Source organism: Patella vulgata, chromosome 7 (assembly GCF_932274485.2).
Source record: "Patella vulgata chromosome 7, xgPatVulg1.2, whole genome shotgun sequence".
NCBI lineage: Eukaryota > Metazoa > Mollusca > Gastropoda > Patellidae > Patella > Patella vulgata.
In genome coordinates this window covers 63,821,002-63,835,706 of record NC_065885.2, presented here as the reverse complement: position 1 = coordinate 63,835,706, position 14,705 = coordinate 63,821,002, and the positions used below count along the sequence as shown (strand labels likewise).

The 14,705-nt window shown below is 38.1% G+C and overlaps 1 protein-coding gene across 1 annotated transcript in view; it reads right to left on the bottom strand.

The window, feature by feature from the left end:
* Positions 1-13,520, bottom strand: part of LOC126827870 (muscle calcium channel subunit alpha-1) — a 68,471-nt gene extending 54,951 nt beyond the window's left edge. Inside the window, exons 1-5 of the mRNA XM_056102175.1 lie at positions 13,421-13,520; positions 10,788-10,927; positions 9,717-9,823; positions 8,840-8,992; positions 1,986-2,179 (exon numbers count right to left, since the gene is read on the bottom strand). Coding sequence (XP_055958150.1) covers positions 1,986-2,179; positions 8,840-8,992; positions 9,717-9,823; positions 10,788-10,927; positions 13,421-13,429 — 603 coding nt within the window. The 5' untranslated portion in view covers positions 13,430-13,520. The remainder of the gene's footprint in view (positions 1-1,985; positions 2,180-8,839; positions 8,993-9,716; positions 9,824-10,787; positions 10,928-13,420) is intronic.
* Positions 13,521-14,705: the final 1,185 nt, after the last annotated feature.

Genomic DNA, 14,705 nt, shown 5'->3' with positions numbered 1-14,705 from the left:
GGAATATCCCGGGTTTGAATTATTCAAGTCAGCTTCACACAAGTTAAGTGTAGCTGACATGGTGCTGAGAATGGAAGTGTTGCCAAGTCGAAGAAACGCAATTTAATTAAAATACAGATCTATATTTCGTTTCGTTTTCTTTATACCTTCAGTGACCTACACCACATGAATATCTGAACAGTTTTTTGTAGGAGGTCGCGTCAGGTGTTGTACAAGCTGCTTTTTGACCTTATGATGTCAGATATTGATTAACGAGTCAGCTTGTCGTTTCTGTTGGTTTACGCACAGTTACGTGCATCGAACACCAAGAAGTCGCTGTAACAGACGGTTTCATTGGCTAATCTCTCACGCCATCCAGAACGCAGGTTGTATAACAACTCTTCCAGATATTAGCGTAGTACAGACAATTAAAATGAAATTTTGAACTATAAAAAAACGAAACGAAATAGGATCTGTGTTGTAATCAGATTGGGTGTAAGCAAAGCTTATGACAGTGTCAAAAATATTATACACCTTGAGTCCCTGGGCTTTAACCTACCAAACTTATTGCGAAATCCGGCAGTGAGCTGTCAATTAAATTGGCATTTGAATGGGTTATTTCTCCTGTCGGAAGTATTTTATAATATTAGGTCAGTGGAATCGAAATGAAATGAAATGGGGTTTAACGTCCTACTGTTCTGCTCCTAAACTGGGCTAATGAAGACGGGATCAGTGGAATCAATTGTTCTGCTAACATATATTAACAAATAAAGGAAACATGTACTATTTTAAAGAATCCCCGGTTGTACGTGACTAGGAGGAGTAGGTTCGCCTGTCCAATCTCATGGGTTTTCTCTGGGTCCTCCGGTTTCCTCCCACTGCTAAAGACCCCTACGCGCAAGAAAATTATTGAAATAAAATTAAACCATATGTTAGTCCCAAAATGACCTAGTTTGTGTCGAGTGGACGTTAAACCCCATTTCTCTCTCTCTCTCTCTCTCTCTCTCTATTTTAAAGTTTCGTAGTTTCTTGGAATCAGAAAATGCAAAACAATGATCAATTTTGTTTTAAAACAATTAATCATTCAAAATGAATCGAACAATATTCCAATATCAATCCAATAACTTCATAGTTTCTTGAAATCAGAAAATACATAAAAATGATTCAAAACGATTTTAAACAATTGATCACTTAAATGAATCAAATATTTGAATATAATTCCAATAAAATATTTTAATAGTAAAATCATCATTCGATGTGATCACTACTGTTTTACAGTAGGTAAATCGCAATTCTATGACACCTAGAAATGGACACTAATGGGTTCAACGCATTTAATATGAATGTATATAAACTGATTTACATTCTATCATTTCTGTTTTACTGTAATTTCTAATCAGTTAGGTTTTGCGTAATAGCCCACGTGAAGAGTCCAAATTGAATGTCAGTCTTTGGTGTCTGGTTATTACAGTCTACATAGGTAGTATTTTACCGCTCGAAAGCATTCTGGCACGCCAATTTAAAAATGTGCATTTTGATTTAAATGTTGGATATTATATGCCCATCTTTTCAGGGTAAGATAACAACATCAATGTTGATTTAAATTGACCAATATAAGTCGTGTTTGCAATGTCAAAGACTGTGGATGATATTGAGTTAGCGTCTTGCCTCGTTGAATGGTGTAAACATACTTACTCTTAGTACACATGTAGAGGTGTAGACACACTTACTCTTAGCACACATGTAGAGGTGTAGACACACTCACTCTTAGCACACATGTATAGGTGTACACATACTTACTCCTAGCACACATGTAGAGGTGTACACATACTTACTCTTAGCACACATGTAGAGGTGTAGACATACTCTTAGAACACATGTAGAGGTGTAGACATACTTACTCTTAGCACACATGTAGAGGTGTAGACACACTTACTCTTAGCGCACATGTAGAGGCGTAGACACACTCACTCTTAGCACACATGTAGAGATGTAGACATACTTACATCATATAAGACATCAGTCCATCCTTCCATTGTGATACATTGAAACACTGTCAACATAGCTAGGCCAAAATTATCAAAGTTTGTAATGCCAAAATTTGGCCCTTCCCAGAATTCCCGGCACACTGAGTCTGGTACATATTCCGCACACTTAAACCCTCTTCCACACGGATGTGGATCTTCAAATGCCATAGATCCTGAAAACATCAAATAATAAATATCAACAAGTTCTTACAAAATATACAACTCAAAACTAAAATCTGAAGAAATGATCTAGATCCCTAGCCAAGCGAATTATTGAAATAAAATTGAACCACACGTTAGTCCCGAAATGACCTAATCCTAGTTTGTATCGAGTGGACGTTAAACCCCATTTCTCTCTCTCTCCCCCTACGCGCAAGCGTACTATTGAAATAAAATTGAACCACATATTAGTCCCGAAATGTCCTAGTTTGTATCGAGTGGATGTTAAACCCCATTTCTCTCTCTCTCCCCCTACGCGCAAGCGTACTATTGAAATAAAATTGAACCACATATTAGTCCCGAAATGTCCTAGTTTGTATCGAGTGGACGTTAAACCCTATTTCTCTCTCTCTCTTTAAATAATATGAATAAAAACACCCCAAACAAGACAAATCAGTGCTGGAGAAAGTGACCCACACTGTACCGGACAACGCCTAGATTTGTGCCTGACAATGTTTACCATATCTCCAGTCTTACCATTTAAAAATAACCAAATAACCGTAGCAAAAGTTGGCATGCCTTACATAAGTTTTGGTTGGCTTGCTTTCGATATTGGATTGGATGACCTGTATTAACGTGATTATGAGATAAGTTTGTATATTTTGCCAAGTTGAACCGAACAGGGGCGTAGCGATGGAATCTATATTGGTACAGCCGTGTGAAATAAAATATTGAATTAGCGGACATGATAACCCAGACCATGGGCGGTACCTGTTTTCCATTATGTTTGGAAATATATGGGTTATTGATTGAAATAAATACCGGATATACAGGGAATGGTAGGTTTAAGTTATGGATTGATATAAGTGTATGGATTGATATGAGTATAATTATATGGTTTGATATGGTAATAATTATATGGTTTGATATGGTAATAATTATATGGTTTGATATGGGTATAATTATATGGTTTGATATGGTAATAATTATATGGTTTGATATTAGTATAATTATATGGTTTTATATGAGTATAATGATATGAGTATAATTATATGTTTTAATAGGAGTATAACTATATGGTTTGTTAGAGTATAATTATATGTTTTGATAGGAGTATAATTATATGTTTTGATATTAATATAATTATATGGCTTGATATGGATATAATTATATGGCTTAATATTAATATAATTATATGTGTTGATACAAGTATATGGTTTAATATGTGTATAATTATATGTGTTGAATACAAGTATATGGTTTAATATTATGAGTATGAATATATGGATTGATATAAGTACATGGATTCATATAAATATATGGTATGATATGAGTATATCATTGATATAAATATAAACACAGATCCTTTTTCGTTTCGTGTTTTATAGTTCAAAATTTTGTTTTACTTGTCTTCACAACACTAGGTTCTGGAAGAGTTAGCCAATGAAACGATCTGTTACGGTGAGTTCTTGGCGTGCTCTGTATGGAGTGCACTGTATCATAAGGTCTGTCATTGAGTCAACCGGCGTGGTTTCGATTGTCCCGTTGTACGTGACAAGGAGTAGGGTCGCCTGTCAAACATTGTGGGTTTTCTCCAGGCCATCCGGTTTCCTCCCACTGCTAAAGACCCCTACGCGCAAGCGACTCATTGAAATAAAATTGAACCATATGTTAGTTCTGAAATGACCTAGTCTGTGTCAAGTGGATGCTAAACCCCATTTCCCTTTCTCTCACTTCGATAGATGTGTAGGATTTGAACGGAATTAATTATAAGCTACACTATATAGATCATTTTGAGTCTAAGAGAAATTTTCATGAATTCAACTGTGGTAGGTTTATAAATAGACATAACCGGTATACTGGCTGAGTGCCTGATGTAAGTTGAGACATGCAGTAGTGGATATGCCAGGTACGTTAATTCTAAACTCCAGCTGTTACTGTCTAGTAAGATAAAGTACAACTATACACCTTAACAAACTCTTGTATGTTGAACAGACTCATATATCATCTTCTAAATAGAAATTACACATCTATACTATATAATACTAGACTATATATACTATATACAGGGCCGGCGGAAGCAATTCTTGATTGAGGGGGCTTCCATCCTAGGTCCTTATAGGCAAGGGTCCAGGGGCCGCAATAACCTGGAGAAAAGAGTACTTGCGGCCAAATTATGGGGGCTAAAGCCCCCCCTAGCCCCCCCACTCCGCCGGGCCTGATATATACCGCAACGTTTCAACAACATTTCACAAGTCATTTTCAAGCAAATACATATTGTACATTGAGTACATTAGGTATTTGCTTGAAAACGACTTGGTTTATTATACTGCAGGGGGATCACGTGGCTATAAAGTGGGTAAGACACTGGCTCGCTAGCCTGGAGGTCGGGTGTTCGATCCCTGCATTGGCCGAGAAAGTTCATCCAGATTTTCCGGCGTGATTTCCCCTTGTATTTGCTTGAAAACGACTTGTGAAATCTAGTTGAAAACGTTGCAGTATAATAAACCAAGTGATTGTGTCCATAATAAGTGTTCTACTAGTATTAAATCAAATGCTAAATGCCTATAATATAACCAATATATAACATCTGAAGCCCAAATAAAGACCTACAATAGGCAGATTTAGCTCTTAAATAATCCATCTTTAATGCGTCATGCTAATTTTTTTTAATGTAATAATAATCATAAACTCTAAAGAGAGAGAGAGAGAGAGAGAGAGAGAGAGAGAGAAATGGAGTTTAACGTCCACTCGACACAAACTAGGTCATTTCAGGACTAACATATGATTCAACTATATTTCAACGCGCGTAGTGGTCTCTAGCAGTGGGAGGAAACCGGAGGACCCGGGGAAAAGTCACGTGGTTGAACAGGCGACCCTACTCCTTGTCAGGTACAACCGGGGAATCGAAACCACGCTAGTTGACTCAATGACAGACCTTATTATACAGCGTTTACCATTCGGCCATTTTGTATGTGCAGGACCAAAAGTCTCTGTGGGCCGTCTGCAATCTTCTACAGTGCCGAGCACACACTGATCAGCAGTGAATATTCGCTAGGCCTCTACAATCACTGATCAGGATGACATCAATGTGGCTTAAAGGACAATATTGGTGCCAATCATTATCACATATGTGATAGAACTGGTTAAACAGGTTTCAAATATTATTTTATCACAGAGATAATTGCTACGATAGATGAGTAATCAATGTTTCAACAATAGGAAGTGGCGAACGCGAAAGGAAAACATGAGTTATCCCTCTATATAACTGGCTGAAGTGACGGGTGATAACAGATACATGGGCGAATTTCTGCTCACTTAAAATTCCTGGGTTTACTAAAATTTTCGCTGTAGATTGCCCATAGGCACACGTACTCGCGAGCTAGACTTTATCAGTAAATCTAAGTAACAGTCTTATATTAAACATACATTATGAGAGATTATAATAGTTAAAAACTAGATAATGTAAAGGGAATTTGCTGAAAATTTCAGCCAAATTGATCCACTCTAAACCAGGATTTAGGATTGAATTTTCGGACTAGCCTTAATCATTACTAAAGTCGATTATCCATTTCATGATTAAATCATAAATGAAAGTAGAGCAGCAGATCAGATCCTAATCCAGTAAATATCGCAGGCTACCGATCATCGAGAGTTGATTATGGTCTGGATAAATTAATTAATGTCTAATTAACATTTCAGGCCTAAAGATAGACCTGCAATAAGCAGATTTAGCTCTTGCATAATGTCTGTTTAATTACGCAATACCTCATACCGTTTTGATTATGGCAGAAAATGCATCAATTTGTATATCTCATAATGTTTTCATTATGTCAGAAAATAAACGTTAGAATATAAATTAATAAAACAGAGATTTACTGGAAAGTACACGGTGAATGATATCGGTGTACTCATACCTAATACCCCCGTCAGACCGGGGTGGCTTCCTTACTGCACTGCTTCGACCGTACGGCGACCTGAAAATACACAAGGTCGCCCGCAAACGTAAACACAACCCGAGAAAATGTCTCAAAAAAAATTTACAAACTTGAAAAAAGTCGCGTTCTTACAGCTTTCCAGATCAGATCGCAGAACCTTGGCGTTTGTTTTGAACATGCTCAAAACAAACGCCGTGTCTCGGCGATCATTTGCGATCTTGACGCGCTCTGCGACCATTTTTCGTCGCCGTCAGACGCCACCCCAGTATAATATCCCCGTCAGACCGTCTACGGCGATAGAAAATGATCTCAGAGCGCGTCAAGATCGGCATAAGCGTGGTAAAAGCGTGGTGGAAACGCCAGATATCGTGCTGTGGTCTCCGTGGTCGCAAATGATCGGCAAGTCACGGCGATGTGAGAATGTGGTGGGGTCGCAAAGGTCGCGAGACAAGCCTCGTAACATCTCCATGAACGTAGTACACGTGCCGTACACACGCGTACACACGTGGCAAAGACGCTTCGAAAATTGTAACGTTTGCAACGGCGACTTCATAGCATCTTCACTACGACACTTGCGTGTCTGCCACAACCCCACTAAGCGTTCGGAGTCCTTAGGGCGTTGACATGGCGATGTTACGATGATTTAATCACTGTTATGCGATTGCGTTTAATACGACCATGGCGCGGTTACCAAGCTTGCATTACGCTCCTATGGAGACCATGCTTTACATGTACGACTTGCTATAAAAACAGGTGATAAAATTCATACATCTGTGTGCATGTCGTCATCTTGAAATTTTCAAAAATCTGACCAGCTTATATAGTCGCCGTGATTACGTGGTAAAAACGTTCGTGCAGCCGCGATACACGCAGAAGACATGTGGTAAGAACCCCATGAGCGTGGACAGAGCGCCTCGGGTTCGCCAATGATCGCCGTTGCCAAGCCAATAGATCTCAATAGAAACGCCATAACCGTCGAGAGGTCGTGACGAGCGAACCGTGAGAACGCGGTATAATCGCACAGATCGCCGTAAGAACGCGACTTTGTTGTAATTTTATACGGACATTTTCTTGCGCTGTGTTCCCGTTTGCCGGCGGCCTTGTGCATTTTCTGTCCGCCGTACGGTCGCAGCAGCGCAGTAAGGACATATCTGCACGAAAATGAAATGCAATGAAATGAAATGGGGTTTGACGTCCTACTGTTCTGATCCCAACTGGGCTAATGAAGTATTCCATGAGGAAAATTTTGCCCGGACAGCGGCACTACGGCTTACTGTTATATCGAATTACAACTGTCAAGGGATCTTTTACGTGCACGCCAATTTTTAAACGGGACCTCGGTTTTTCGTCTCATCCGAACGACTAGACAACTGTCCTCCTCGGGCCCGCAGAATAGCTGTGTTTTATATATTTTGTGTCACTTCCCGTTTCTTCAAATCTTCGTTACACATCTATCGTAGCAAGGATCTCTGTGTTATAATTATTTGAAATGTGTTTAACCAGTTCTATAATCACATATGTGATAATGGCTGACACCAACATTGTTCTTAACCAATGCATGTACGGACGGTTAGTTTGGATTCGCGATAAGACTTTTGGCAAGCGGAATTTTACCATCCGTATCACGTATCCGTATCGTATACTTGATCCGTTGCGTCAATGTAGTTTTAGAGTTTTGGCAGATTTTCGCGTCGCGTACGTGTGCGTCGATCAGCTAAGCTTAGTTCTATTACAGCATAATGGCAGATATCTACCAAGATCACCATCAGTACTAGTCAAGTGCCCATTACAGCCGATAATTCCTCAGAGAGAACAAAGTAGCTCGACAGTCGCTGAGCTATTAAAAAAATTAATGTCGAATCTTATTAAAAATCTTCGACTTCGACGCGACTGCAATTTTTGGTTTCACTAATGTATCATTTCAGAAAGTTTATACCCATTTACCACACAATAAAATCATTTACAGTAAATTACAGATTTGCAAGGTTCCGCCTCCCTAAATTTAGCACGTAGATCAACCATCATGGTTAAAATCACATCAAATATACACCTTCGTGTTCTAGAATACACAAACATTCATAAATTCATAAAAAAGACGGTAAAAGACACGACAATGTTATACGGACCTTTTCTGTATGAAAGCCGTTCCATACGTGCTGCCGTATCCGTGTGCAGTATCACGTATGAGAAATACACACCCATTGATGACGTCACACGCAAAATCCATACGGATACGCGATACGGACCTGAAATTTACGCTTGTCAAAAGTCTCTTACGTCTCACTTTCACGTGGGCTACGAACACCACGAATCGACCCCGAACAGTGGTGAATCGAAATTCGTGGCGATTCGGCAAAAAAAATAGAAAATATCGCAGAGAATCGGGAGTAGCTACGAAGTAGTTACGAATAATTTACGAAAGCGGTACAGTAATTCGTGGGTAATCGGGTGAACAATATGTCGAATGTCAAGGTATGGGGTTACGATAAAGGTACGAAATGAAAGAATGATCTGCGAATTGGAGCGAGTCAGTTACGAATGAGTTACAAATCTGCCTCATTGCTTACGAATATGCCAAATTCAGTTACGAATACACTAGTTACGAATGAGTTACGAATATGTCTAATTGGGGGCCTCCATTGCCTGGAGGGGGGTGGGGGTACTGACTGGCTGTAAATCTTGATTTCTATAATAGCTAGAATGTTGTAACTCCATACTTATCATATTTGTACTTACCTGATGTTTTGTCAAAACAGGTTTTGTGCAATTTTCCTGAGAATAATTCCAATCCTATGATAGCGTATATGATAATGACAAAAATGACTAATAGAGCTATGTTTAACAAAGGCACCATTGCTCGAAGAATCGAGTTCAACACAACTTGTAAACCTGAAAGAAAAACAGACAAAATTTTAAATTAAATTATATTTCTGGAATTTCTGTCGATAATAATATATCTATGCGAAACAAAGTAAGATTTGTTAATTGTGAATAGGAGCAGTCATATGTAAGGCCGAGAAGAATCTCAAGATCGGTACCAACTTGTCACTGTTGACTAGTCGTTGGGATGGGACGAAAAACCAAGGCCCATCCGACTACACGTTGGCGTGCATGTGAAATTAAAAATGAAATGAAATGAAAAAGCGAGGTCCCGTGTACACATTGGCGTGCACGTAAAAGATCACTTGACTGTTGGAATTTGATATAAAGTAGGCCGTAGCACCGCTGTCCGGGCAAAATTTCCCTCATAACACACTGTATTGCGTATGCCCGTCTTCATTAGCCCAGTTCGGAGCAGAACAGTAGGACGTTAAACTCCATTTCATTTCATTTCTTACTCATTGAACCCCCGTCTTTTGGAAGAGTGTCGGCCCAGGTATAACAACTAACACACCAAGATGATCAATGCACCTGGTACCATCTTCCTGGGGCCTATTTCACGAAATTTTAACTAAGATAGAATCCAAATTTTAGTAATTTGATTGGATAATATTCGATTGATTTTAGTGCTTAGCCAATCAAAATTGAAGTATCTACTAAAATTTGGATTTTATCTTTAGTTAAAATTTCGTGAAACAGGGCCCTGGTCCGTAAAGCAATGAATTCTACTTACTTGGAGCTCTTGAAACTAATCGTAACGGTCTTAACACCCTAAACGCTCTGAGAGCTTTTACATCAAAACCCTTGCTATGCACAGCAGTTAGAATTATACTCACTAAACTGAAATAAAAGAAAACAACTAAAATAAACTCTTTATTAAGGAAGGGTTAGAGCAGTGATTCTCAAACAGTGTGCCACATCACACAGGTATGTCGCGAGATCTTCCTAAGTGTGCCGGTGAATTTTGAACGGCACACACTAAGAAAATGCGAAAAACCAGGTGATCGCAATTGAGTATTCACTGGAGTCTACTGAAAAGCTGCCTTACCAGCTTGTGTAATATCTGGCATAACTCCTTTCAATAAACCAGCCTTACCTTGTGAAATATCTGGTACTAGCAGGATACCCGGCTTGGCTCGGGGGTCATAACTCCGAAACCGGAAGTGGTTGACTAACGCCACCTGGCCTATGTTACTCCCCGGTCCGAGCTACCCCTATACCCCAAATTTCAGACTCGGGGCAGACCTAGTGTAGCCGCCAACCCCGAACAGACAGACAGACAGACAGACAAAGGACAGTCACAAATATATATATATATATAGATTTGAAGCGGAAAGAAAGACGTACAATAGGCAGATTTAGTTCTTACATATTGCAGCTTCAATATTAATGACATGTGATTTCCACTAACTTTAATTGGAAAGGGGGGGGGGGTCGAATGGCCAAATGGTGTAACACGTGCGTTATTGAGTAAATTGGCAGATTTAGTTCTTACATATTGCAGCTTCAATATTAATGACATGTGATTTCCACTAACTTTAATTGGAAAGGGGGGGGGGGGTCGAATGGCCAAATGGTGTAACACGTGCGTTATTGAGTAAATTGGCCTTCGATTCCACGCTTGTACGTGACGAGGAGTAGGGTCGGCTTTTCCAACCTGGTGGGGTTTCTCTCGGCCCTCTGGTTTCCTCCGACTGCCAAACATCCCTACACGCAAGCGTTCGTCCCAAAAATACCTAGTCGAGTGGACGGTTGAACCCCCTTCTCCCGATTTTTCTTTTTGGAATTGAAAAATCCCACTTACCCTATAACAACTATAATAAAATCTAATATATTCCATCCATTCCTCAGGTACGCTCCAGAATGCATCACAAAACCATAGGCTATTATCTTTAGAAATGCCTCAAAGGTAAAAATAACTAAAAATGCATATTCTACGTATTCCTAAAAAAAACAGAGAAAAGATTTATCATTTTAATCGATTTCAGATTTACAAAAATAACACAAAAATAACACATAAGTATAACACAGTCAGTTCACAGAGCACCCCATTCATGTCATGGGGGGTTGGATGGCCGAATGGTTAGAGTTGTATCATAAGGTCTGTCATTGAGTCAACTGGCGTGGTTTCGATTGCCCGGTTGTACGTGACAAAGAGTAGGGTCACCTGTCCAACCTCGTGGGTTTTCTTCGGGTCCTCCAGTTTCCTCCCACTGCTAAAGACCCCTACGCACATATGTTAGTCCCGAAATGACCAGGGGTCTGTGCGATAGCTCAGTGGTGCAGGGAAGGACCGGCCACTGCGAGGCGAATGGGTGTCGCCATGAGTTCAATTCCCATTGGGTGCAAATGAAATAAAATGAAATGGAGTTTAACGTCCTACTATTCTGCTCCAACTGGGTTAAAAAAGACAGCGTGGGTGGAAGGAAAACGTGCTTCTGTGGAGGAATCTACATGAACCCTCCCCTCCCGCTAACCCTAACCTTAACCTAGAATTCGGTTGAAAAAATATAAAATCCCTAGTTTTATGATCTTACTGATATTTTTATACAAATTAGTAGACATTTTACATTAAAAATATGCAAGCTCCTAGTTTAAAACAAGTATCACTGTACTGTGTAATGGACCAGGAACTGATACACTCGGCAAACCTCGGCTAGATGTGGAGTAACGGAATCTGCCGAAGTATGACGTCCTTTAAAGGAGCTAAATCGCTAACATTTTGGAACTAGAAATTCACAAAAGTGGGTCGCAACGCATATAATACTGTAATATGAATGTATATAAACTGATTTACATTTAATGGTTTCCGTTTTTACTCCAATTTCAAATCAGTTATGTTCGGCGAAATAAGTCAGCAATCTCAATCGAGTGCAAATTTCTAGCGTCTAGTTATTCTAGTCTACATAACTCCATTTGATTTAGTGCAATGTGTCTAGCCTCGTCCCTCGAGTCTCTCAATACAACTGTGGCTGAAGCGCATTATGGTACACGATTCGTGTACCAATGTTAAAAAAATTATTTTATCTTAAATATCGGATATCAGAAGCTCATCTTTTTCCGGTAAGTTTACATCATCAATGTTGATTTAAATTGACCAATAATTCGTGTTTTCGATGTCGAAGATTTTGGAGGATTTTGAGTTACGGACTTAGGTCCTTTAAATCGAGGAACAAGCATGACAAGTTTCATGTTGATGGTACATCCATCAATTTTTGGAGCATTAAACATTTTTCGAAGAGCGTCACCCACAAGAACAACACGATGAGTAACGCTTCGAAACCGTCTTCTGGTCCAAAGTTGATAGGTACAGTTCAGGCAGAATAGATAATTAATATTCAGTTTCCGTGTGTTTTACTCACGAGAGCCGTGTGTACTTCGTTGGTATCAAATTAGTCTTAGTCAGCCTATTTTAAGGTCTTAAAGGTCTAAATATTAGGGACCTAGAAATTGACACAAATGGGTTGCAACGCATATAATAATGTAATATGGTTGTATATAAACTGATTTACTCTTAATTTCAAATCAGTTATGTTCGGCGAAATACGCCTGGGCCTTAACTAAAGATAAAATCCAAATTTTAGTAGATACTTCAATTTTGATTGGCTAAGTACTAAAATCAATCTAATATTATCCAATCAAATTACTAAAATTTGGCTTTTATGTTAGTTAAAATTTCGTGAAACAGGCCCCAGAAGTGGCAATGCCAATCTCTAGTGTCTAGTTATTCCAATCTACACTGATAGTATTTATTGCGCATGCGCTCCAGATAAGAATATGACGTCACCGTTTGACATGACTTGTGGAATATGTCTAGCCTCGTTACTCGAGTCCCTTGTTACAAATGGCGCTGAAACTCATTATGGTACACGATTCGTGTACCAATGGTAAAATGTTTATTTTGTCTTAAATATTTGATATCAGAAGCCCATCTTGTCCCAGTAAGATCACAATATCAGTGTTGATTTAAATTGACAAATAATTCGTGTTTTCAATGTCGAAGACCTTGGATGATATTGAGTTAGAGACTTAGCTACTTTAAAGCGAGAATTTCATATTTTCCAAGAAAGTCAAAACATAATTATTTCTATGTCTTTTGCTCAATAGGTTATCAACTCACTATTATACGATCATAGGTGTCATTCTCACCTCCCAATTACCTCCCTTGTTTTCTATTCTCCACCATGGAGTAGCTTTTTTCAAACGTTTGAATTGGAAGAGGAAAATGATATTTTTGCCAATTTCTCAACTGGCAATAGTGAATTATAGGATTAATAGGATTATTCTTTAACAAGGTAGGACTGTTTATATATATACCATCTATTTTAAGGCTTTATTTTAATAAATTTTAAAAATATAACTTAAAAATATGAAATTGTAACTTTAAGACCGCTTTAACAAACTAATAAATAAACAAACTCCATGTGTTTTACTTACCAGAGCCATGTTTACTTCGTTGGTATCAGATTCAGGATATGGAGTATATGTAGCAAGGGCCACGCAGTTGGCAAAAATTGTAATCAGGATCAGATATTCAAATGCTGTAATTCGTATTAAGGAAAAATAAAATCTTGGTATGTTAGGTTTTAAAATAGGTTTGTCATCTGGGGTTCCCCAAGGTTCTGTTCTTGGCCCGATTTTATTTACCCTCTATACGTCACCATTATGAGATATTGTCAGAAAATATGGTCTCAGCTTTTATTTGTATGCCGATGATACTCAAATATATATTTCATTTACACCTAATTGTCCATCTTCTTTCAATTTATCAAAATTGCCACCTGAGAACTGTATTAGTGAAATTAGAAAATGGATGTCAAAAAACTTTCTAAAATTGAATGATGATGATAAAACAAAATATTAGTTATTAGGCTCAAGGCATCAATTAAGTAAATTTGCACATGATAACCCCCCTGTTGTAATTGGCAATTGTGATATATTTTGATCTTATTCTGCTCGTAATATTGGTGCAATCTTTGATAGTTTTATGCTTATGGGAGCTCAAGTAAATAATATTTGTAAATTGTGCTATTTTAATATCAGAAATATAGGTAAAATATGTAACTGTAGAGGCCACTAAGTCACTTGTTAATTCTCTGGTCACTTCTCGATTAGATAACTTTAATTCACTTTTAGTTGGTTTACCTTTAAAGCTTATAGATAAATTACAAAAAGTACAGAATATTGCAGCTAGACTTGTTACTTTAACTAAGAAATGTGACCACACAACTCCTGTTTTATATAATTTACACTGGTTACCTGTTAATTATCGAATTGATTTTAAGATTTTATTACTTAATTTTAAATGTTTAAATAATTTAGCTCCTATTTACCTCTCAGATCTTTTAGAACTTTATACACCTGACCGAACATTACGTACATCAGATAAACTACTTTTAAAGCCCAAAACTGTTCAACTAGTCTCTTTTAGTTATCAAGCACCTGTTTTATGGAATAATTTACCATTTAGTTTAAGATGTTGTACATCTCTATATTCTTTTAAAAAACAACTTAAACACATTTAATCAGGCTTTTAACTGGTCCTGAATATACTCGTTAACATGTCCATAATCTTGTTGTTTATTTATGATTACATTGTCACTTTGTAAAGTGCCCCTCAAAATGTTATATGAAAGGGTGCACTATAAATATGCTGTAATAAATAATAATAATAATTAGAAGGTCGAAAGATACGTCTTAGTGTGTTGCTCTAAATGACCGG